The sequence below is a fragment of the Orbicella faveolata genome, unplaced genomic scaffold (assembly GCF_042242905.1).
Source record: "Orbicella faveolata isolate gen_17 unplaced genomic scaffold, um_ofav_v1 contig_2, whole genome shotgun sequence".
NCBI classification, from domain to species: Eukaryota; Metazoa; Cnidaria; class Anthozoa; order Scleractinia; family Merulinidae; genus Orbicella; species Orbicella faveolata.
This window is the reverse complement of record NW_028301547.1, coordinates 15,659,577-15,684,072: the sequence shown is the minus strand read 5'-3', so window position 1 is coordinate 15,684,072 and position 24,496 is coordinate 15,659,577. Positions and strand designations below refer to the sequence as shown.

General features: G+C 39.3%; 2 protein-coding genes across 2 annotated transcripts in view; both read right to left on the bottom strand.

Moving 5' to 3' along the window:
• Positions 1–11,537, bottom strand: part of LOC110044591 (protein ecdysoneless homolog) — a 29,189-nt gene extending 17,652 nt beyond the window's left edge. Inside the window, exons 1-10 of the mRNA XM_089289858.1 lie at positions 11,304–11,537; positions 10,322–10,439; positions 8,930–9,017; positions 8,516–8,691; positions 8,248–8,389; positions 7,217–7,267; positions 6,977–7,105; positions 5,973–6,029; positions 4,896–4,967; positions 4,643–4,728 (exon numbers count right to left, since the gene is read on the bottom strand). Of these exons, the coding sequence (XP_089145984.1) occupies positions 4,643–4,728; positions 4,896–4,967; positions 5,973–6,029; positions 6,977–7,105; positions 7,217–7,267; positions 8,248–8,389; positions 8,516–8,691; positions 8,930–9,017; positions 10,322–10,439; positions 11,304–11,472 (1,088 nt within the window). The 5' untranslated portion in view covers positions 11,473–11,537. The remainder of the gene's footprint in view (positions 1–4,642; positions 4,729–4,895; positions 4,968–5,972; positions 6,030–6,976; positions 7,106–7,216; positions 7,268–8,247; positions 8,390–8,515; positions 8,692–8,929; positions 9,018–10,321; positions 10,440–11,303) is intronic.
• Positions 11,538–13,564: 2,027 nt separating this feature from the next.
• Positions 13,565–22,554, bottom strand: LOC110044398 (uncharacterized). The gene is made up of 2 exons (XM_020749944.2): positions 22,028–22,554; positions 13,565–14,304 (listed from the first exon to the last, which is right to left on the bottom strand). The coding sequence occupies exons 1-2, from the start codon at positions 22,095–22,097 to the stop codon at positions 13,886–13,888; spliced, it is 489 nt and encodes a 162-aa protein (XP_020605603.1). The 5' UTR covers positions 22,098–22,554; the 3' UTR covers positions 13,565–13,885.
• Between the last annotated feature and the right edge of the window lie 1,942 nt (positions 22,555–24,496).

Genomic DNA, 24,496 nt, shown 5'->3' with positions numbered 1-24,496 from the left:
TGCAGCCTTTTGGGGGAGAAATTTGCGAAAAACGATTTTTTTCCGATTGGGCTCAAAATCTACTTCCGGTTTTGCCGAATTTTCCGAATATTTGATTGCTTCGCGCTCCGCAGAACAGCTACTTGAGAATTTTTCAATGGTTTTTACATTCAGCTCAGGTCTTCATGGTATGACTGAGCGAAAAATAAAATAAATCCAGGTTTCGTTTGAGCCCGAAACGAGATCGAACAGAAACGCAAAATATTACGATGTGTTGCAAACGAATTATAGCACTAAAATATCGCCATATTTTTCTATGGGCTATAACTTTAAATGCCATAAAAACACTTTCTACGGGTTAATTGTACACCCACCTGTTTGAAAATCAAAAAATATCTCTGGGCAAATTGTTTTAAGTCGCCCGCCTTGGCCTGTGCTTCTCATAAATTTTCCCCTGAACCGCCGTGAGAATGTAAACAATTGCGTGACGCTGGCGGTCATCCCGAATACATAATTCGTTTCCAACAAACCGCGGATGGCTATCTTAGAACATTTGGGTGAAAAAAGAAAAACATAATGGACCACTTTTAACTTTAATATTTTGAAAGTCATCGCTTTGGAAATTTCGTTAATTAAAAACGCCAATTAAAAGCAATTTACTTGGAGTTCGGGTGTTACTGCTATGTCGTTTTAGGCTGTCGTTCTTTCTTTGATCATTTTAATTACAAGAACGAGTTCTAGAAAGAAAATCGTTCTAAGTTCATTTGTTAAGCGTAATGACAAGTTGATATTGTTGGTTTGTAGCCTTACGTGATCTGAAGGAACGCTACAGTGATTAAATTTGTATTTGTTGATTACGACGGATCGATTTTCGGTTAAACCTTTTTATTTGTACCAGCACATTTAGTGCCTTTCCTCCTGCTAAAGAGTCGGATAAAGTAAAGTAAACAAATCCTAAAAGTTTAAATCATATATAAGAGGCATCGACAGTGCGAGTGTCTCGGTAAGCTGTTAATTTGAACAATTACTGTGCTGGACGGATTGCTTTCCAGGTTACGCACGTACTATAGATATAGTTCACTGTGCGCGAATGTTTCTGTTTCAAACAACTGAAATGCTCAATGCTTTTTTTCTTTTTTTCTTCAGTCTTAAAACTTAAGGTTAGAGTTAGGCTAAACCCTAAACTGTTTTGGCGGCCAACCTATTTTTGGCTAATTGCTTAATCAAATTATATATATGATTTCATTGAAATTCGCTCTTCTGTGACCGACTTCCGCGAACAAAACAAGATGGATGTTCGCTCTTCATTTAAGACTACAATCCTGGTCAAAAGTGTTGGGACAGTTACGGCAGATGACTCCACAGGCAGCCTCTCTTAAGACCAAAACCGCGCAAGCCTGCCTACCCCTCTCCCCCCTGTCAATGTTGATAAAAATCTTGAAGAAAAAAAAATCCTTGATAATAGCTTCAGAACAGCCACGTTTCAAGAATTGTTCGCCTCCTAGAACAGTATTGTCGAACTAAAGAGACGATAAGATAGAGATATTCACGTCTTATTCCAATAATAGCGATTTTTAAGCAATCGCGTTTGGTTCCAACACAACTATCTAACCACTTTCTATTGTTCCTTTTTCCTTTTTTCCCACATCCGATCTAGTCTTCAGAATAGCTTCATTTTCATGCAACATTGCTAGGGGGGGGGGGGGGGGAGTCAATTGTACTTGCTTCTATTCATCTTTTGTTCTAAAACGTTAAGGACGTAGTTGAAATCGTGGATTTTAGCGCGCAAAAAGGGGAGGTGTCCCAACAACTTATGGCCAGGATTGAAGGTTTACACTAGAGGAAATTGTTCCGGATTCGTGATGAATCCGGAACGTTTTAGTGCCGGATTGATTTTGCCGTTTACACAAAAGTGGACGAATCCGAAATAAAAACTCCTCGGTTTGGTCGTGACTCCGGAGATTTTGAATCCGGAATTTAAAGTGGGAACTTTGGATCCGAAAACTTTTGAATCCGGAGAGTTTTGTCGTATAAACGATTTTCTCTCGAATCCGGATATTTTTTCGCCTGTGATCTTTTGAGTTTGCGGTGGAACGAAAATGGCGGATTACATGATCCAGCCGTAGTCGAGTCGTAGTCACATTGATGGCCATTTGATGGCGGTCGCTGGGTGATTACCTCGTGCTGTTTCAGGTGTAGATAATCACTTTTATAATGGGTAATGCCATACTCCTCAGAAATCCAATTTATACTTTACTGCGCAAATGACGACGATGGCACGATCAAAAACCTCGACGGTTCTAGATATTAAGTAAAGACCAGAATAAATACCTGGAGGGACCTGACATGATGGATAACAGTACCGTGGTCAGCGAGTTGAAAGAAAGCTTCAGACTGTCTCAACCTACCCCTAGCCTTATTTTCGGAGGCATTTTGTTTCTCGTCGTCGAGGCAACAAACTGCTTGTTAACCATTCCATCATGAATGTTCCCGGAGTTATCGTCGTGTATAAACGGTTAAGAATCCGAATATCCTTTCACTGTAAACCTCTACTAATCCGAATACTCTAAAATTGATGAATCCAGGAACTTTCACGAATCCAAAAAAACTCCTTTAGTGTAAACCTAGTCCTAAATCGACCACTGTAATCTTCACATGATTTGTCTACCAGTGATATGATCTGCAAATTTCAATGAGGTAATTGATCAAACAACCAAAGTAGAAAAGATGGATTTTTTTTCCCAGTATGATTGAAACTTAAACGCAATTTCTTCCTCGGCTAATTCAACTCAAGAAATTCCAGGTTTTCTAGCTGAGTTTGAGCATATTGTGTAGGTACAAATTTTCTACACAGCTAGAAGAGCTGAGATGCCGTCACGCAGTTAGTAATTTATAGAAATTATGGTATTTCCACTTGACTTTATTTGTCATTTTCTCTTGTCTGTCAGTCAATGATTCAATTGGCATAAACCATAGAGGACTGGTTAAGTGTATCTCTAAAACTGCCACTGTATTATAAGTTATCAGTGAAATCTATGAAACAAACAAGTGTTAAAATCATTTCCCGAAGTACTGTAGTAACGTTCTTTATCAGGGATGTCGTGGGTGTTGCAATGCAAATGAAAAAACATATATATTTATACTACCTTAAACAAAAAAAAAAAACCATTTTCCATTATTTTATTCACACAACTTTTCAAAAACTGCTTTCATCGGATTGCTGGAAACGAATATTTTACTCGAGAGTGGCTCTCCGAGTCACGCAATTGTTTACATCCCAACGGCGGAGTTTGGGCAAAATCTACGAGAAACACAGGCCAAGGTGGGCGACTTGAAACCATTTGCCCAGAGATATTTTTTGATATCCTAACAGGTGGGTGTATATTTAACCCGTAGAAAGTGTTTTTATGGTATTTAAAGTTATAGCCCATAGAAAAATATGGCGATGTTATAATGCAATAATTCTCCTACGGCATACTGTAAAATTTTGCGTGTCAGTTTTATCTCTTTTCGGGCCCAAAACTAACTTTGATTTATTTTATTTTTCGCTCAGACATACGACGAAGACCTGAACTGAATATAAAATCTATTGAAAGATTCTCAAGTAGCTGTTCTGCGGAGCGCGAAGCAATCAAATATTCGGAAAATTCAGCAAAACCGGAAGTAGATTTTGAGCCCAGTCGGGTCGAAATCGTTTTTGGCGTATTTCTACCAAAGAAAGCTGTATTAGCAGAAACTAACTATGGTCCGTTTCTATTCTTACTAGGACCTATCTCTGAACAAAATACAAGCGAAATCAATTTTTCGACTTGTGCCATTGATAGGCGATTTAGGTCCATTTTTATAGGCATTCACTCTTAAACAGTGTTCCACGATTTATTTAAGCAAGGAAGCCCAGACAAAAGCACTGAACCGTTAGGGTTGTTCATATACAGTCGAACCTCCGGTTGCAACCACCTCTCCTCAGCGACCAGTTTTCCAAAATACCAATGTTTCCAAGTCAAATCACTATGTTTGGAACCTCTTGTAAGCGACCACCTCTCGTAAGTGACCTCGACTACTTTCAGAGCTAAATGTTTGCAATTTTCTTTTTCTTTAACCTCCCGTAAGGGACCACTTGACAGATAATAGAGCGAAAATTGGATAATATGGTGTTGTAACATTATCGTATTCCTGGGTAGTACAAGAGACAGAAATTTTCAATGGGAAGAACCGGATATTTTTTTCTCTAAATTGACTTTTTACAGGAATAAAATATTGCATCAGCATTGGCGTATGGGGTACATTGTAAGTCTCGTCAGTTACCATGTTCCAATGAGGCAAAATTTTGATTCAATATGGTCTAAACTCTCGTAAGCGACCATATAGGCTTGACATTTTGGCCGGTGGTCGCTTACGAGAGGTTTGACTGTATTTGCGTTTAACTAGGAGATTTTGTCTTCAAGAGGTGGAGGGGAAAAGTTATCTTCTTGACAACACACTATTTTCTTTTCTACTAAGATTTGCCAAAACAATTCACCGTAAGTATTTGGAGTGGTTTCACAAAGCGCTCCGTATTGCAAAATTCGGAACACTCAGGGAATAATCAGAATTGCTACATAAAACTTAACAGCCTTTAAAGAGGATATTCAATGGCTTAGCGATATGAAAGTTGTTCACCAACCTGTTTTCACCTGCAAAAGTTTCACTGAATTGATGCTTTGCCTTCTTAAGAAGATCCTGGTGCAGTCTTGAGCCTTCAACTTCACCCTGGAAGAGAAGGACAGAAACAAAACGAGGTCACATACAAACCAAACACGAATGCGCTGAAAGGAAAAGAGCGAAAACCAGGGAAAGTTCGATAAATAAATCTGGTCACATTCAATGAAAAGATTGCAAGAAAAGCGAAGAAGTATTAACGAGGGTTAAACGTTTACCTTGAAATAACCTTGCTCGGTCAGACAAGCTAAGAATTTCTCCCACCTTGGTCCTTTAGGATCATTTTCTTCCTATATTGTACATGTAAATGGAAAGTTCAGTTATTAGACATCTAACTATGAATTGCAGAAGGAAGGCAAACTGACTCCGTCCCTGTAAATCACATGCAAGCGCTTTGCTTGAACATTGTTACACAATGTTTTATGTCACAAGTATATCCTTAAGTACTGTTCCATAGAACTTGCGCAATATTTTTTTCTAAACGCAAGTAACCGAAAAACTCAGCGAACAAACAGTGTAGAAAGAAGAACCTGAAGGTGTACTTCACACAGTGATGGCAGAAATCGTTCCTGCCACAAATTTGGACAGGTTTGACATATTCGATGCAAAGTATAAGCCAGGCAACTTATACCACACCTACATGTATGCTAAACAGTGCCTTTGTATCCTTGAGTCTGTGACAATTGAACTTGTTTTGCTACAGTTTTACCACGCAACAGTTAAGCTAAGGTCGCTTGGTTTCTGTTACTCTCGGAGGAACTCATCAAACAGTAGGTCCGCAATGCATATTTGCGTAATCTTTCAGAAAACTGACCTCAACGCTTCTGTGCACTATAATCAGATGTTCAGTGGCAATCTGATTGTCTAATTTGCCGTTGTCAGTAAGAGTCCAGACAACAATGCTCGCGTCAATATGTCACGCTCTTGATCACGCTCTAAAAAAAACATTTTCTTTGACGTTGATATTGTGGTAAAGAACAAATCGCATGTGGTTTAGCGTCGTCTGTACTCTTATCAACAACGATATGCGTCATCACATTGGTCAAAATTTGTTGAGGACTCACTCGGTTGCGCCTCATGAGTCTACAACATTTTGACCACCGTGATGACGCATATCGTTGTCGATAAGAGTACCGACAACGCTGAACCACATTCGATTTGTTAAGTAGACTGTCTGTGCAGCACTAAAACAGCAAACTAAGATCCATTTCTAATTCTCGGTTACTTTTAAGGGAGATCTGATCATGATGAAACGCTCCTCCTGACCACTCACACCACAACATTTATTTAGATACCTTTAACTCAACTTCTTTTGTTCCATTTCTTCTACACAAGATCTGAAATCCACAGGCCTTCAAGCGAAATGAAAATCTATTAAAACTTCATCTGTGATGAGAATAATTATTTAAATCTTCACCAATTACTTGGTAGTTATCATTACTGCGTCTTTTAATAACACACAGTCAAGCAACTTTTTGCTGATATTAATGGTTTTAGTGGATCTCTCAAGAAACAGAAACCATTCAATGGTTTCAAAGGGCCACATCTGTTGGTTGTGATTGGTAGAATTTGGTCCATTTTGTATGCCTCTTTTTAATGTTTGTTGATTGTTGTTGTAACTATGATTGATAATTGTCCAAGTGTTATTGCAAGGTTCATTCTAGAACTACAAAAGTTAAGCAGGAAAAAATCTTGAGACATCACACCAACTGTAAACCTTGAGAGTAAAATTCTTAAAACACTAAATGAATAAAAAAGATTTACTTAAAAATGTTGACAGATTGGAATACTAACATTAATCTTCCCAAATGTACTCCTCAAGGCCTGAAACCGCTTGCCATTCAGACCATCAATAACATCTAATTAATACAAGATTTCTCCATCTCCATCTCCTTAATCTTTTCGACCACTAGACTAGCATGCCTAGCATGAGGGTGGTAAAGGGTTTATGTGTGACATGTGATGAGAGCAAAAATTAATGTGTGATGCATAAAGAAAGAAAAGACATGCATGATTCATGAATTTATGGAAAAAAAATTGTTGTTAAAAGTAGCTACATTACAAAAGTATGTTACGCATGAATTCCTGTTAAAATTTGAATGCGAAGCAGGATCACAAACTTGGCTGCCCTGACCCCTCAAGTATAGTATCTGGGAAAGGTGGAAGGGGGTGTCACTTTGATATGCCATTTATTACCATTAATTTAAAAGCTATCATAGGGAATAACTAACACTAAGCTTAACAAATACAGCACCATTTTTTCTTTTCAATTCCATAATTTATTATAATAAGTTATTACCAATTTCAGACCCATCTCATGTGCTTTATACTGAGGATTTGAAACAGGAGGCAAAGTCCAGTCTGATCGTCTGTCTGGCTTGAACGGTTGTTGGGATAACTGGGCATATAGGCATCGTGTAAAACATATCTGAAATCGATGGAAAAATTAATCTTATTAATCAAAGCAGTATGTGATAATGACTACACATGATAGTATAGAACAATACCAATAACAGAATGTTATAATAACATTACATACCCTGGACATTAGCCTAGTTTTCAGTGTAAATTGTTCCATTGTCCTACAAGCCTGAAATGTAGAAAGAGATGTCAACAGTACAGTACAAAGTGCAGAATTATACAGCTGTAAACAGGTAACTGTAAGAGCCAGAAATGATATTGAGCAGACAGAGAAGAGATGAAGTCAACAAAAACAAGTTTGTATAGATGAGCAGGGTGGAGATGCAGTGGCAGGGACTCCCCCTGTAAGAGGACACTTGGACACAAAGTCACATGGGATCAGCAGCAGCCTAATGGTTAGTGCTTTGGACTCTGGCTGAAACAGTCTGGGTTCCAGCACTAACTTAGGGGTAACCTGACCACATGTAGTTAGCATCGGGCTGAGAAGTACTACCAATACATCTAACTGCTTCAAGCTACAGAACTTGAATATTACAATACTGTTGCGTACATATACAGTTAGGATGACCTCCTGCACCAAACAGTGCAAAGTGGTAAGTAGACCAAGTAACAAAAAACCTCTCACAAAGGAACATGTCTAAGGGAGTACTTCTCACATGGCGACACTAAAACATGGTCAGGACCAACCACAGAAAAACACTTCATTTGCAAGGTCCTCCAGTAAGGAAAAAGTGGGCACCTTCCATGTAAGGGTAACTCATCATCCTGAAGGCTAAAGGAAAGTTCTTCGCATTAAACACCGGGTCTTGGTCACAGCAATTTTAATGCTGGGGGTACCCCTGTGATGGACTAGCATCCCATCCAGAGGGGAGTGAAAATATTCCTAGTCACTTGGTGCTACAGAAACCGGGATAAACTCCAGCCTAATGGGCCATTTGGCTTTGTATGCAGACTTTACCTAATTTACCTTGGTCAGACCACACTCAATTCAGTTAACATCTATGTGAGAAAGCAATATTTATTGATCACGATTCCAGTCATACACAAAGAACACATTATTTTGTAACTCTCTGTAGCAAAATAGATCAAGGTACATATACTTTCCCTAAGAAGACACTGTGGACTACAGAATACTGCAGTATAACAAACCTTCATATCAGTAGGAACCCTCTCATAAAATGCCTGGACAATTGGACTGATCAAAGATGGCTTCTGATCAAGAACATATTTCACCTCTGCAGGCACATAGCAGTGAGCATGATGGAAACTGTTCTGAGATTGCTCTGAAAGTCTGAAGTGACAAAGACAAGTAAATACCCTGACAAGAATGTAGCTGGTACATGTATCCAGTATATAACAAAGTAGACAAAGCATCAAATCTTGCTGTATTAGACTAAAAGAAAATGAAGGTTCTTACATCTCAATCCTTTGATTGATTGTCTTTTGGATCTTTGCTGCTGCTTCAGTATTGTGAGGGCCAAACACTAACTGTAGTGCCTGATCTATTATGGGAGTACCGGTTGGGTATATTGTCACTTCTCCAGGGTTGGAGGGAATGGGAATAATATGAACTTTTCCATCATGAACAAAAACCTGAAAACAATAATAACTTAAAGAAAAAACCAAGCAAGGTTTGAAGGTGACTATATGCGACACTAAACTGGAAAGTCAAGAGCAAAAATCACACAAACAAACAGTATCCATGTATAAGGTTCTGTGACATCATAACACAGCAGAATACATGAACACCACTTTTTGAGCATTTTTAAAGTCTGACATGTTTTGCCTAGAGAAAGAAACAATGCAGTGTATGAAGTAACAGCTGGCTTACTCTGTTCTTGCTGTTGTCTGGATTAAGCCATCTTGGTAGGAAATGAGCTGCTTCGATCAAAAGGAATTCACCATCATTGTCTGATATACTGAGATTTGGAAGTAAATCAAAACAAAAATTTATTGACTATGAAAAATATATGGTCAAATATTTAACACTACAAAACCTTTACAGTACATAAAGTGGAACAACTCATGTCCACTGTAGGGATTTGAGTCTGCCTCCTCCACAGGCTTTTCTCATTTTTTTTTTTAGCGCTAAGGGCGATTGAGAGACTGGGAGTGAGCAAGACGGCATGATCAGGAGCTGGTAGCAAGTGAGGAGCACAAGTGCAGGAAGGATTCCCTGTGCCCCTCCTCACTAGTTAATTATCATATTTTTTACTATTGCACGGGTGACTGGGGGACATCAAGGCAGGATTTGAGTCACTACATTGTTTAATTGTCTAAGGAACATTGCTTAAAGTAGTGCTTATGTTGCGTACAAGGTTTTTGAAATTTTGGTATCTCTATCAGGGTTGTAAGAAGTAACTGGCCGCAGGGGAAAATGAAAATCACCATCTACTTCATGATCTCAGCCACTATTTATCTGCCGGCTATTTATCTGTAGGCTATTTATCTGCAGCCTATTTATCTGCAGCCTATTTACCTGATCCTTGAGAAAGAAAAATTGCAAATTCAGCTACCTACTAAATGACAATTGGCTCCCAGTTCATTATCGTATAGTTTTTAGAGTCTTGTTGTTAGTGTTTAAGCGTGCAAATGGTATGTCTCCAGCCTATATAACTTATTTGTTACATTATCGTACTCCCTTAAGATCAATATGCTCTGTTAACAAATATGCTTCAAGATCAGTCAAGCTCATTTACGAAGACTTACGGGGATAGAGCATTCTCTGTATTTGCTCTGAGACTTTGGAATAATTATATTTATCCTTAGCTTTGTGCAGATTGAATTTGACTGATAGTTTTAAGAGGGCCCTCAAGACCTATCTTTTTACAGAATTACTATTACTATTACTATTATTACTATTATAAATAAAAATTTTAAGGGGGTGTCAGTTGGATAATTTTTCTACAGTCAATCAAAGAGTATATGCTACATATACTTGGAGATTGAAATGTCTTCAGTCTCAGTTCTAAATTACTTTTCAAACAAGGACTTTTAAAGTGCATATGATGCAGAAATGTTATGTGTAATTATAAAATTTGCCATTTGAAATACACGTTTCCAAAGTTGGAAACTTTTAGGGGGAAAATTCCCGATTATACAAGCCGCCAAATTTGTGCTATTTTGCCCTCCAAAATGGCATTTGAATTGCACGGTAAAAATACCACGTGACAAGAACATAAGCACTTAAAGTTCGCGAAGGCAGTTTTGTCCATTACCTTACCTAATACATATTTCAGGGAAAGCCTTGGAAAGTTTGAAGAGAAGAGAAACTATGAACCATTCATCATCAACATTGTCACCAAACTTTGTTTTCCCATACAGATGAGCAGGGACATCTCCTGTAAACAAAAAGTCAATTAAGTATGGCATGACATTTGGTGCAAGTCAACTCAAGTCAAGCCAAATATTTGACCTTAAAACTGTGCATGACGTACACCACATAACTAACCACACCTCTACTAACTGTGGGACCGAAATGCTACTAAGAGATGCCAGCCTAAAAATATAGAAATCTGGATATGAAGGAAAATGTTTAAAGTGCATGTTTACACACTTATTTTGACCGATTTTGGGAAATGTTAGGGGATTTTTTGACACATTTCCATGGTTGAAACAGTGGAACTCAATTAAGTTCTAAGTTTTTTGGATGTTGAGAAGAGGAAAATATCAGCAAAATCCCAAACTTTGTTTTTTTTTGTAAGTTGGCACCTGAATTATGGTGAGATGCACATAGGACATGCACTGGACCCAGTCTGTAGAGTATGGAAGTAATGTCTGACAAGACCTTGCACAGGCACAAACATTTTTCCAAGCATGCAGAGCAACAAATGTTGGTAAAAGGACAGTTTCAACTTTGCCACTTTTCTTGACTTCAGAGTACCTAAAGTAGACTTCAGATGGCACACAGCTGAGACCGGTCCATAAGCTACTAAGCTTTAATTTTTAATCGTATCTGTCTGGTTGTCTGTCTGTCTCTTTGTCTGCACACAAACAAATTTACGCGTCTATTAACTCGCGCGTTCAATTGTCATCTCTTCGGATATTTGGCCATGGAAGTGGGCAACCATGAACGATTTTGCAACGTTGCAATCAGCCACAGTCATTGGAAAAAAGTAGCTCATAGTTCTATTAAGTGTAAAGCAATTTTCCAAACAAAGTTGCAAGAAACATCACTGATTTAACAATGTCTTTTAGCTACAAACCTTTACTGTCCTTGGTGGCGATACAGAGGGGCTCATGTTGCCAAATGAAATCATCAATAAGTGGACTTAAAAAAGCCAGGTAATTAGTTAACAGTGCTTCCAAGGTGCGTTCAGTGGCAAATAAATTTGCATCCTTCACAAAAATTCTGTATTTTACGGCGTTTTCCATCACATGCACCCTGACGCAGCGTAAACACCATTTTCATCTGCCATCTGTATTTTTCAGCGGTAAGACATCGTGGGCTCTTTTATCATCCAGCCCTCCCTCGACCCCTCACGTTCCCCATCACGCTCTCCATAGATTAGAAGAGCTCCGCGTTCCAATCTTCCAGTAGCTCCGCGCAACATTGACAAGCAACTATCCTGAAACTGTCCAGTTATTTCGGTTAGAGGAGCGTCAATAACAACGAAAACGAAGACGAGAGTTTGTCGGTGGAAGGTGGAAGACAGTCTTTTTCGAAACTCGCCCAAAGCCCTCACCTACCGTCTTCGCGCTAATCCCTCGCAAAGCTTGCCCTCGCGCTCGTGTACCGCGCTCCGCGCTCCACCCCCTCGAATACCTGGTCTGCAGGCTAGTCTTTCTTAAAGCCCTCTCCAGAAGTATTTCTGGCCTTTTCAATAATCCTCAACTAACAGAACGCCTGGAAAAGGCGTCACCAACGAGTAAGCAGTCAGATATTATCAAAGCAAAGTGCGAAATATCGCCTGGATTTCGGTCCCTAATAGCAAGGTTAGTACCTGCACCGAGAAGAGGCAGAGATATAAACATCAATAATTATTGAGCTAACATGTGAAGTTGGAAGCTCAACTGGCAGATCCTTTGTTGAAGCAAAAACATAAGTACCAGGTACTGTATTACATCTGTCGGTCTGAAATTCAGCGTGCAGATTCCCTAGGGGACGCTGCTAAGTAACTACTCATGCTGATGGCAAAAACATGACGTTACATCTTCTGGAGAGCTTTTCTGTTACATTAAAGCAATAGGGTACTTTTTCCGTGTTTACATCGCCTCTCCTAAACACAAGGGAGGCTGGGAGAATTCGAGACAGTTATGCAAACCCGAGATGCAGTCGAAGGTTTGCATAACTTTCGAGAATTCTCCCAGCCACGTCCCCAAGTGTTTAGATGAGGCTATAACACGGAAAATATACTCTTTAGACCCTTTTCATAAATGGCTGCCAATTTTAAGCTCTTTTGTATACATTTAAATTAGCCTCACTAAACTCGTTTGAGAGTAAAAATTCTTTTGAATTATCTACTCGAAAACGAGGTTAGTCAGGCCAATTTTAAAACTCACAAAAGAATTTATAATTGGCAGCCATTTATGAAAAGGGTCTATTGCTTTTATGAAATGTTTCTCAAAAATACGCGCGAATCTAAACGTCACAACCGTGTTGACATACTCTCATTCAAACTCCCCTATCGACCAATGAGAGCGCGCATAGTATCAGATAATTTATAAAAACAATTAGAAACTTTCCAGACGTGCGGGCATTGAAAGCATGGAAACAAAAAAATATTCTCAGATTTTATTCTCAGATTTTATTCCTTTCAGTTGCTAGAGGATGAAGTCCTCCTTTGTTTTTCATTTTCATCCCTTAAAACATTTCAGTTGCGCATTAATAATGTAGAATCTGTTTCATTTTCTTGGATTATTGATCATAGCCGAACAACTTTGACGAGTAAGACAAGCCGTCATTTTGATCGTCTTTTACTTTGTCTTTTTTTGATATGAAAATTTCTGGGCAAACACCAATCTTTAAGAGTCGTTTTAAATAATTACAATAACTTTGAGATTTCTGGAGATTTTTTTGACGGCCGTTGCCTTACAACCAGCAGATTGAAAATAATACAATAAAAAATAAAAGCACATGTCATTTGAAGTCTAAAATAATAATAAAAACTCGATTTAATCAAATAACTTAATTAGATGCCTTATTATTAGTTGTCATCTTCTATATATTAGCCAGTGACATTTGTTGTCGTACGTGTTGCGTGACACTTCTGCGTAACATCATTGACATGTTCGCGTACAAATGTTGATCCCTTGTCACGCAACGTCTCCATTTGTACATCTTTGTGTTACTAAATTTCCACGGTCTCTCTTGTTTCAGTGCTCTGATAATTGCTTATCCGTAACCATCTCGACTGGAACTGAACGTGAAAAAACGGATCCTGAACGATGAGAGATAGAGGGAGGGCGGGGGGGGGGGGCGGGGGGGCGGGGGGGGAGCGAACAAGATGAGAGGTAACTTCCGCTCACGATCACTGAGTCTTCACTTTAATTCCGTGACCAAAAGGACCGTCAAGCGCACGAGAGATGGACTTGATTTCGTTTGTGTTTCAGTTAGATCCTTCATTAGTGACAGGTAAAAAGAGGCCATCAAAGCACACTGTAGTATTTCCATCTGCCGTATCGCCTCTCTTTAACGTCAAATTCTTTTTGAAGAAAATTTCTATTCCAGCTTAAACAAACCTATTATCACTCCTCTCGAGTTAACGCTGAACGCTAGAATGTGCATAAAACGTAACCTATATGTCAACATTAACACAACGCAACTTTCCCGTCCTTTCCTTTCGCATTAGGATCCTTCATCGCCCTCCACTTTCAGCTCCTCGTTTTCTGGGACCTTGGGAAGTGACGTTCTCCACGCGTGACTCAAAGTAAAGCGTATTTCGGGACACGACACGGAACGCGGACGCATTTGAGGTTTCTCCACTCGCCTGACTTCGGGTGATCCGGGAGGCTTTGGTTTTCCGTCAACATTTACTTTTTGTAAATGCGCTGCATAAGTATGCATACTGTCCTGTACCGCCGCGAAAGGATAGCTTTTCCTCTTCGGTCTCGGCGATCTGATGCCATTTGTAGCCTTCATAGAGTTTTTATGCTCTTTGAGCTTTCTTCTTAGTTCTATCACATTTTCTAGCAATTCATCTCTCCTCTTTTCGTGGCTTATCTGAAGTGATTCCTGCGCGAGATCGCAGAGAAATGTCTCCACGTCTGGGTACAAAAAGCAAATAAAGCAATTTAGAAATACGACTGAGAAAATAAGCAATAATTGTAGTCTTCTCCTTGTCCATGTCTTGTCTATAAAAAATGTATGGAAATGCTCCCAAGACACATGTTCATATGATTATAACATATCCTGGATTCTGTGCGCGCTCTTATGGCCTAAAAAATTACACACACGACCATTTTTGTAAAAGTCAAACCAAACCTGCTGGCTTTTTCGTGCTATTCATGGTGAAATTTACAGCCTCATTTGCATAGCAAATCACCTGTACAAAAAATCCCGGGACGCTACCGCCAGCGGAAAACTAGAGTTGTATACGTTTCCCTTTAGTCTCCCAACCACGGACAACACGCTCATGATTAGGTCACGCGCGCGAGTGTCGAAGCCGCGAATCCTCGCGCGTGTGACCAAATCGTATAAGCCTGCCGGCAAGGACGACGTTCAAAAATCCCCAATGTTCTTATGTTTTTCGGTAAATACCGATGTAATGCAACAACTACCTCTTACCATTTACAAGATTTGCAATATGTGCCCACAGTTCCAATACAGCCGTAAAGCGCCTCAGACATGGACATTTTGGTTTGTAGTTTGGGCAAGTAGTGAAATATAAAGAAAAAATATCGTCCCGTCCCCGAAAATGCTTCCTTTCTTGAGAACTAAATCGAATCATTTTTACATTAAAGAAAATCTCTTTTCCAAACTATCAACCCTTTTAAGAACGGCTGACTGTTAGGATCGAGAAACGCCGGTCAACGTCCCATTTGACAAATCGCTCATATTTTGCCCAAAGATACCCTTAGGTGACCTAATTCTAAAAATCATTTAAAGGTTCCAGCGAATTTTTATTTTTCAGAAATTCGCGAAAATTTGAAAGCGCGGTCAAAGTGCGGTTTTTCGTGTAATAAAATGACCGAAATAAGGTGCGAGGACGAAGCGCTGCTAAAGTCTTAAAATAAACTCAATTGACTTCAAACTTCACACAAATTTGGAACAACCACTCTAATTTATTCCTCGCTTTAAACTAATCTCAGATATGTTGTTATAGTGGTTTTCCGAACCATTTTAAAAACAGCTATGAAGCGTGTGAAAAATAACGGCAAAATATAGGTCATGTTTAACAGCATAAAAATGCATCTGGTACCTCACTTTCCGATTATTTTACTTTACAGCCTTAAAATATCATTATTAAAGATATACCATGCCAAGTTTCATGCTCGAACTCGCAGTATTTCCCTTTGTGAAAAACGAAAATCTATGTCAATGTGTTGGGCGTAAATAACACAATAATTATGCACGAACCAGAGACAAATCAATTTCAATGGCGAAAGTAAAAGGCTATCATTAATTAGAATCCCGTCAATTCACTGCTATCAGTAGAAACATAATGTCCACTGCATAAAAACTGTTTTTAGACGTTTTCGAACCATTGCGCGTTAACTTTGTTTAATTTCGTGTCCGCCGTCATGTCTAGTTTGTCATCGCGTGTATTTCCTTAATGTCAACAACACGTGAATGGTTGTCATAACAAACGCAAGAGATTTCCTGGAACCTTAATGTTTTCGATTCACCAAAACGCTTTAAGTTCGTTAAGACACAATAATGTGTCAACTTGGTATGCTTTTTAGCATCAAGGACGTTAAAGGACTGTAAATTAATCGAGTTGAAATATCTTGAAGCAAATCCGGCAAAATCGCGCCCTTATTCTAATTTGGTAAACAGCCGATCTCCGCTCAAGTTCAAGAAGTCGAGAGGTTAATCCGGCAATGTATTACCGGTACAACAACAAAATCAAACCGAGGTCATAAAAAGTGTAAGTTTAAAAGTGTAGTGGCAAGTTCCAAATAAATTTCGCCTATATAAATTGGAAACAAGATGTGAAACTGTCTGACCCGAAACAAATAAACAAAATATTAATACGACTAATTTAACCCGAAAATGTTACAGAAAACATACCTAAAAGCCGTCGATTCCCCTCGATACCACTCCGCATTGCCTTAAAGAGCCCAAGCTTTCTGCTGTAAGAATCAGGGGCCACATGAATCTGTATTTATTATATCGGCAACCATGCTGCGTGGCTGATATTCGAGACTCAGTAAAAGTTGTCACACAACCGTACGAGCAGCCCAGTCACGCTTTCACTGCTCTTGCACAAATGTTCAACATTTCGCAATTTACATAAACCGACTACAAGTTTAAAGTAGTGACAGTAGATTGAAATGCGTCTTTTAAAGCTGTCCTATCGAGGAACAATTATTTCTTGTTTTTGAATGGTTCTTAGTTGTAGCTACAGTCGGGGAAGGGGGGGGGGGGGGGGGAGAGGGTATTCCCGGAAATTTCGGATATCTGTATGCCGTGGAAGATTAAGTGGTCTCCAGCTCTTAACGCCAACACTGAAACACTAGATACTTCTCGAAGTATCACAGGGGTCACTAAGCTAAATAATTTTGAGTGTAGCACCGCTGAGTCAATTAACCGTTGACGCGCATATTGCATTGACCGTAGACAGGTGGAAAAACAGTTAAACCGGAAAAGCCTGTTGCACATTGTAATTTAGCGTTGTCCAACACGCAGTCGGTCTGGTTGTAATGTTAATCGTATTTGAGAGAATCTCAAGTTTTCTTTCGACACATACTGGGGTGACATACTACTAGATGGGCGTGGCCGGGAGCCACGAGTCAAGTCAGTCAACTCGCCGTGCTTAATCGAGAGGAGTGACTGCGACCTTAACATCAGTGCCATTATCAACGGGTGTGACCGAGGAAGCGTCTGCTGAGGTTTCCATAGATAGTAACCATGCACGGTAGGGGTGTACTGATGTCTTCAAGGCCGCTGCATTCGTGTCTTTTATAGGCTGTCTACTTTAGAGAGGCGCTTGTCGCTGGAGAAATGTACTCAGTCCCTGGAAAGCTATTCCCTTATGGACTTAGCCAAAATGTGCTACAAACCTTGCTTGGAGCAGGCGTTGGCGCTTAACTCAAAGCCACAATAGGTCACCAGGAAGCCCTCGTTGTTTTAAAAAAGGTTTGGGTTCTCAGGGCAGTCAGTGACAAGCAGCAATCGTATCTTATGGCAAAATTGCGCGTTGGTCAAACGACAGGCCGAAAGGTTGACGCCGAACTGGTGGCGCGGGAATGCGCAGTGCCAGGGATCCTTATAATTTTCGTCTTTTTCAGGTGCTATTTTTTCTCTCATCTAAGTGCCGCAATGCGCCAAAGTGATCCTGATGAGATCCATGTTCAGGCATCTGAAGAGGAGAGAAATTTTAGTCAGGCAAAGGAAGTTGTAGAAATACTCCAGCTCCAGCATCCTTTGGTACACGACCAGCAAGACTCCTATGCCTTGGCGATGGAGGGTGACCTAAAGAACCTAAAACTGTGTATGCTACCGTGCGGGTGCGAAGACATGGGACTAGATATACCTCTCCCACTCGTGCGCGGAAAAGCTCCAAACTCGGCGCTTCTGAAATATTTTACTAACAACTGCACTTGGCGGAAGTATTCTTAGGAACTGCCAGTGTTTGGCAAAACACCGGCAACTCTAGCGGGAGGGGGGGAGGATCGCTAAATTTTTGTAGAGAAGGGGAGGGAGTAGAGGAGGAAGACACTTAAGAGGAAAAACTAACGGCCGAATCGTCTCAACCTCGTTCCCAGGGTCTCTCATCTCACCACCCCCCTGGAGCGAGCTCAGCATCAGTTCATTAGAATAACACAGAGGCCTATTAGGGTAAAGCGTAGGGACAATCTGCAGTCCTTCCACTAGTGGCTCACTATCACTCTTCTCGGTTAAGCATGGCAAATTGACTGACTTGACTCGTGGCTCCCGGCCACGCCCATCTAGTAGTATGTCACCCCAGTATGTGTCGAAAGAAAACTTGAGATTCTCTCAAATACGATTAACATTACAACCAGACCGACTGCATGTTGGACAACGCTAAATTACAATGTGCAACAGGCTTTTCCGGTTTAACTGTTTTTCCACCTGTCTACGGTCAATGCAATATGCGCGCCAACGGCTAATTGACTCAGCGGTGCTACACTCAAAATTATTTAGCTTAGTGACCCCTGTGATACTTCGAGAAGTATCTAGTGTTTCAGTGTTGGCGTTAAGAGCTGGAGACCACTTAATCTTCCACGGCATACAGATATCCGAAATTTCCGGGAATACCCTCTCCCCCCCCCCCCCCCTTCCCCGACTGTAGCTACAACTAAGAACCATTCAAAAACAAGAAATAATTGTTCCTCGATAGGACAGCTTTAAAAGACGCATTTCAATCTACTGTCACTACTTTAAACTTGTAGTCGGTTTATGTAAATTGCGAAATGTTGAACATTTGTGCAAGAGCAGTGAAAGCGTGACTGGGCTGCTCGTACGGTTGTGTGACAACTTTTACTGAGTCTCGAATATCAGCCACGCAGCATGGTTGCCGATATAATAAATACAGATTCATGTGGCCCCTGATTCTTACAGCAGAAAGCTTGGGCTCTTTAAGGCAATGCGGAGTGGTATCGAGGGGAATCGACGGCTTTTAGGTATGTTTTCTGTAACATTTTCGGGTTAAATTAGTCGTATTAATATTTTGTTTATTTGTTTCGGGTCAGACAGTTTCACATCTTGTTTCCAATTTATATAGGCGAAATTTATTTGGAACTTGCCACTACACTTTTAAACTTACACTTTTTATGACCTCGGTTTGATTTTGTTGTTGTACCGGTAATACATTGCCGGATTAACCTCTCGACTTCTTGAACTTGAGCGGAGATCGGCTGTTTACCAAATTAGAATAAGGGCGCGATTTTGCCGGATTTGCTTCAAGATATTTCAACTCGATTAATTTACAGTCCTTTAACGTCCTTGATGCTAAAAAGCATACCAAGTTGACACATTATTGTGTCTTAACGAACTTAAAGCGTTTTGGTGAATCGAAAACATTAAGGTTCCAGGAAATCTCTTGCGTTTGTTATGACAACCATTCACGTGTTGTTGACATTAAGGAAATACACGCGATGACAAACTAGACATGACGGCGGACACGAAATTAAACAAAGTTAACGCGCAATGGTTCGAAAACGTCTAAAAACAGTTTTTATGCAGTGGACATTATGTTTCTACTGATAGCAGTGAATTGACGGGATTCTAATTAATGATAGCCTTTTACTTTCGCCATTGAAATTGATTTGTCTCTGGTTCGTGCATAATTATTGTGTTATTTACGCCCAACACATTGACATAGATTTTCGTTTTTCACAAAGGGAAATACTGCGAGTTCGAGCATGAAACTTGGCATGGTATATCTTTAATAATGATATTTTAAGGCTGTAAAGTAAAATAATCGGAAAGTGAGGTACCAGATGCATTTTTATGCTGTTAAACATGACCTATATTTTGCCGTTATTTTTCACACGCTTCATAGCTGTTTTTAAAATGGTTCGGAAAACCACTATATCAACATATCTGAGATTAGTTTAAAGCGAGGAATAAATTAGAGTGGTTATTCCAAATTTGTGTGAAGTTTGAAGTCAATTGAGTTTATTTTAAGACTTTAGCAGCGCTTCGTCCTCGCACCTTATTTCGGTCATTTTATTACACGAAAAACCGCACTTTGACCGCGCTTTCAAATTTTCGCGAATTTCTGAAAAATAAAAATTCGCTGGAACCTTTAAATGATTTTTAGAATTAGGTCACCTAAGGGTATCTTTGGGCAAAATATGAGCGATTTGTCAAATGGGACGTTGACCGGCGTTTCTCGATCCTAACAGTCAGCCATTCTTAAGTTCATTTCCTGTGATAAATCCTACAGGAATATCATACTGAGAAATATCTGAAAAATCCGTTTTTAAAATAACTCTTAACATTATGAACTCAATCGATATCTTCCCCGATATTTTCCATGAACGTTAAATATAGATATACGGTATACACAGTTTACAATAACATAAACATCAAGAGAAGTTGACGGAGTAGGTTAACCAAATAACTTTCTTTTGCCGTTTATTTTTATCTCAATCACAGACATTTCAGGTCATTTTGGTAACGGATTAATCCAAAATCCCAAAACAACTAGTCATCGAGGTCCCCAAAACCGTTGACCCCGTCATGTAACGATCAGATAATGGTCACTGCTATCTCACGTGCAGAAAAACATGCATTATAAACCTGGAGGGAAGTTGATATCGTTTTCTATAGACTTGGAATCTATCCGGAAAGGTTCTTAGTTTCTATTATTAATTTCGGTATTATTTCAGTTTCTAACACTTGCTTTTTACCGAAAACAAAACTTAGCAGGGTTTCGGCAAAGCAAACAAAAAGGACAAGGTGAATTTGAATGAACATAGACTAAAAATGCAATTGCCTTTCTGTTGACTCTCAGAACAAAGTTTGCCGTATCATTCGGTTAATTTTTTGTGCAAACGTTCTTGAGTCCCTTCAAATCATCTTCGCAATCACCTTAAAAATATGATAAGTGTTATTTTTAATCATTTCTGTCGTTGTAAACTGAAAGAAGCCACATGACCCCTCGCCAAGATTTCCGCGAAACCAGAGACCACGCATGCAAAACAAACCCTATATCGGTCTTGCCACCGGAAAAAAGAGAAACATTTTAGATGCATGCTTTTATTTCACCTGATAACTCAGAATTGAATTTGCATACAAAAATTCAAACATCCGTCATCTGTCTGAGAGAAAGGCGAACGTTTTCCTTTTACAGTATTCTGGCTTCCGTTAGCGAACAATAACAACTCTCGTGGTACGCATAGACATTTCGACACATATCACCATTAAGCGCGGAAAACGGAAATTTTTTCCTTATACCAAATACACTAAGAATAGAGTTTTAGACATCATTTATAAATAACAGTGTGCTAGATTAAAAAATATCTGACCAATTTTTTTAATTGTTATGATAATATCCTCGTATTACCTTTTGGAGGAATATTACTTTGTTGTTTTATCAAGAAAGAACCGTAGATCCTTTCCCAAAGGAGCAGTATTCGGATTATGGCGAATTCGTAAACATTTACCAGGCTGTACAAAACCGAGACTTCTTATTATTTCATTCATACTTCCTATTTACGTTTTGCAGTTTCCCTCGTTCCCAATTGTATCTTGATTAGAGAAGAAAAGGAAAATCAATATAACTATTAACTAATTTTCCGTCGCCTGTTGCTTTCATTGTGTCACCGATGATTTTAAACATCAGGGAATAACGCAAAATAATTTTTCGAATAATAATAAAGAATTCGGCTTTTTACATAACCTAATAACCGATCAACACCATTCAGAATATTCACCGAAGAGTAGAAGGGGAAATAAACAGAAAGATTGACCTATGAATAAATTTTCAACTTTACCGAACAAACATTTATTCCCATATCTGTTTGATTCTGTAGTATTCGTGCAAGTTATCCTAAATTTTTTATCAAAGCTAAGTGACAAAAAAAGTGTTAAAATTCCGCTTTCAGTTGCTTTAATTCTTGACTCCCTTATCTAGAGCAAAGAAAAACATTTAATCCTGAATGAAATACTTTTATTTGCCATGAACAACACGTTTGTTTACTAAAGTTTGGCGCACGCAATAAAATTGGAAATTCTGTTCGCTGGCACGACAAAACAAACTATAAATCCATTACTTTCCTTGATAGAAATGATCGTGCTTCGTCTAACTGACCATCAATATACATGTATTTAGCAGGATTTCAAACGGTCACGTACCTTGAAGAGTTGAGAAGATTTCATCATGGAAATGGTGATATTCGTTGTCATCTCCAAACGGGTGATTCATGCTCAATAAGTCAAAATTTCCCTGAGAAATGAAGTCCTCTATGCAGACAGTTTCGTCCGTGGCATACTCCTCTTGTAGATCTGCTTAATTCTAGGCAATCACTCGTTCAATGAATAGTAGTAGCTTTGTGAGTCTAATTTCCGTTCGCCTCTCGTCTTGATTTCAAGTTCAAATGTTTAACAGCTCAACATTTATCGCACACTGTAAGGTTGCGGTTGATTAGTTGGTCACGGTGTAACAAAATGATGGCCGTATAGTTACGAAGTCTTTTCGATTCGACAAGAAAGCGAAATTTTAACGTAAACGTCTCCAATTGCATCACAGACGAAGGGAAATGACAAAACTCCGCTGTCGCAGTGACATGATGCTTCACTTTGCCTGTCAAAAATTGAAACGGAAGAGTAATTTAAATTGCAAAATACTTCGCCGCTTTGTCACGGCTGATGACTTCCACGTCACCTTGAACGTACTTACGGAGTCGCCCAGGAGGAAATTTGATCTTCTAGTAACTCAGTCTAAACAGATCAAGCACAATGCCCTTTCCTTCCCAAAAAGAACCACCGGTGAATTCATTTACAAGAAGAGCAGAAAGAGCGATGACAAAAAGCTACGGATCACCTGTGCTAGTCATATTCTCCAGGAAAATAAATTAAGTGCAAGCAAATTGATGTTTATAAATAATTCAACTCGGGATGTTTTGGCCACAATTCAGTTTAACATCTTCAAATTCACCTAAATTGAGCCGGATATTACAAAGACGCTTGATGCTTAATTGCAGTTGTCGACAATATTTTCAAAACAATGCCATCCTTTGTGAAAAAGATTTCTGCGAAGTCTGCAAAGAGGAAAACCATTTTATAATATTTGAGTTTTATATTGGGTCGGGAAAATCGATCGGCCGTTGTTGTCGGGAAAACGACGTCACGAGAGACGTAAAGGTGACAGAAAAAGTAATTAATCATAACAATAATCATGAAAATAAAGAGAAGACAATTTGTGTGGGAGTATAATACCCGGCATACGCAGCCTTGACCATTACAAAAAAACCTTTCAATGGTTTCGCAATTCTAAATATTGAGGTGTCTGTACTCCTAATGATATGTATATCAAAATAACGTAAACAGTTTCTTGCACGGCGGAGATGATTAAAGTCTTAATCGAGGATAGGAAGCGATTTGACAATGTTTCATATCAGTCGGGTATCAGTAAAATTCAGTGCCGTGAAATTTTTCACCTCTTTCCCAGACTAAACGATAAACACACCGTCGATGTTGTAACCTCGTTCCCAATATCTTTCTTTTTGCTGCTTCTTGGATTTCTTGGTCAGCGGGGCCTTAGCACGAGGAACAAGTTGCTCTCGAGACACATCATTTTATTGGCCAGATTCTTTGAGGCCCTATTTATATGGTCTTGGGTACCCAAAAGAACCCTTCTCCCGGGGCAACTTTATTGAGCGTTTATATGAGAAAAAGTTGTCCCTCCCTGCTGGCCGAGAAGTTGACCCTGCACGATTATTTATAGCCCTTAGTACATATTCATATGCGTAGTTATCCCTGTTTCTTTGAGTTTCCTTTGGTTAGTCGATCACCTTGGGCTCCGTTGAACTAATATATAAAAGTGAACTCATCCAGGGTAACTCGGTGGGAGGGTTGTCTCGGGTACCCGGGACCATATAAATGCGGCCTTAGATTTACGGCTGAAAAACCTCACTGGTTGATCTCTTACAAAAACGGCATTACAGCACACACAGTCCTCAAAAGATGTTTCAAAGAGAATTCAAAACAGCGCGGCAGAATATGTTTACCTATCGAGAACTTCACCGAAAATTCTCCCTGCAAGCCGTTTTAAACTTCCTAAAGTTCTGCAGGTACTGTGATTAAACAGTTTTAGTTAAAGTGCCTATGAAGTAAAAAATAATTGCTGCTGATTTGAAAGGCTTTTCAAAGTAAAGAAGAATGGCATTTTCCTTTTTGGAATATCTTTTTTCGTTTTAGAGATATTCACGTTTTTGTATTATAAGTGATGACGTCATAGGTGGTTCCACTAAAACAGTTCAACACTTAATCAAGAATATCTCTAGAAATATTAAAGCAGTGTTCTTTAAACTTGGCACCTGAAATGTAAATCACAAAAGAATCAAAATGACACCTGTTGTGCCGTCACCACGACAACAGTTATGCCGCTGGTCCTGTTTTAATTAAAAGTAACATTACCAGATTTTATCTTAAACAAGGATCATCCACTCCCAACAATCTAATGGGGAGAGTTAAGACAATATGGGAATCACGTGTGTTCCGAGCAAGACCCTCTGTCCCTTTTCGAAGGGTTGCAAATTGGCATATTTGGTTTTTCACAGAAAGAGACTGGAGCCAAAAGTGTTGCCATGGCAACAACACAGA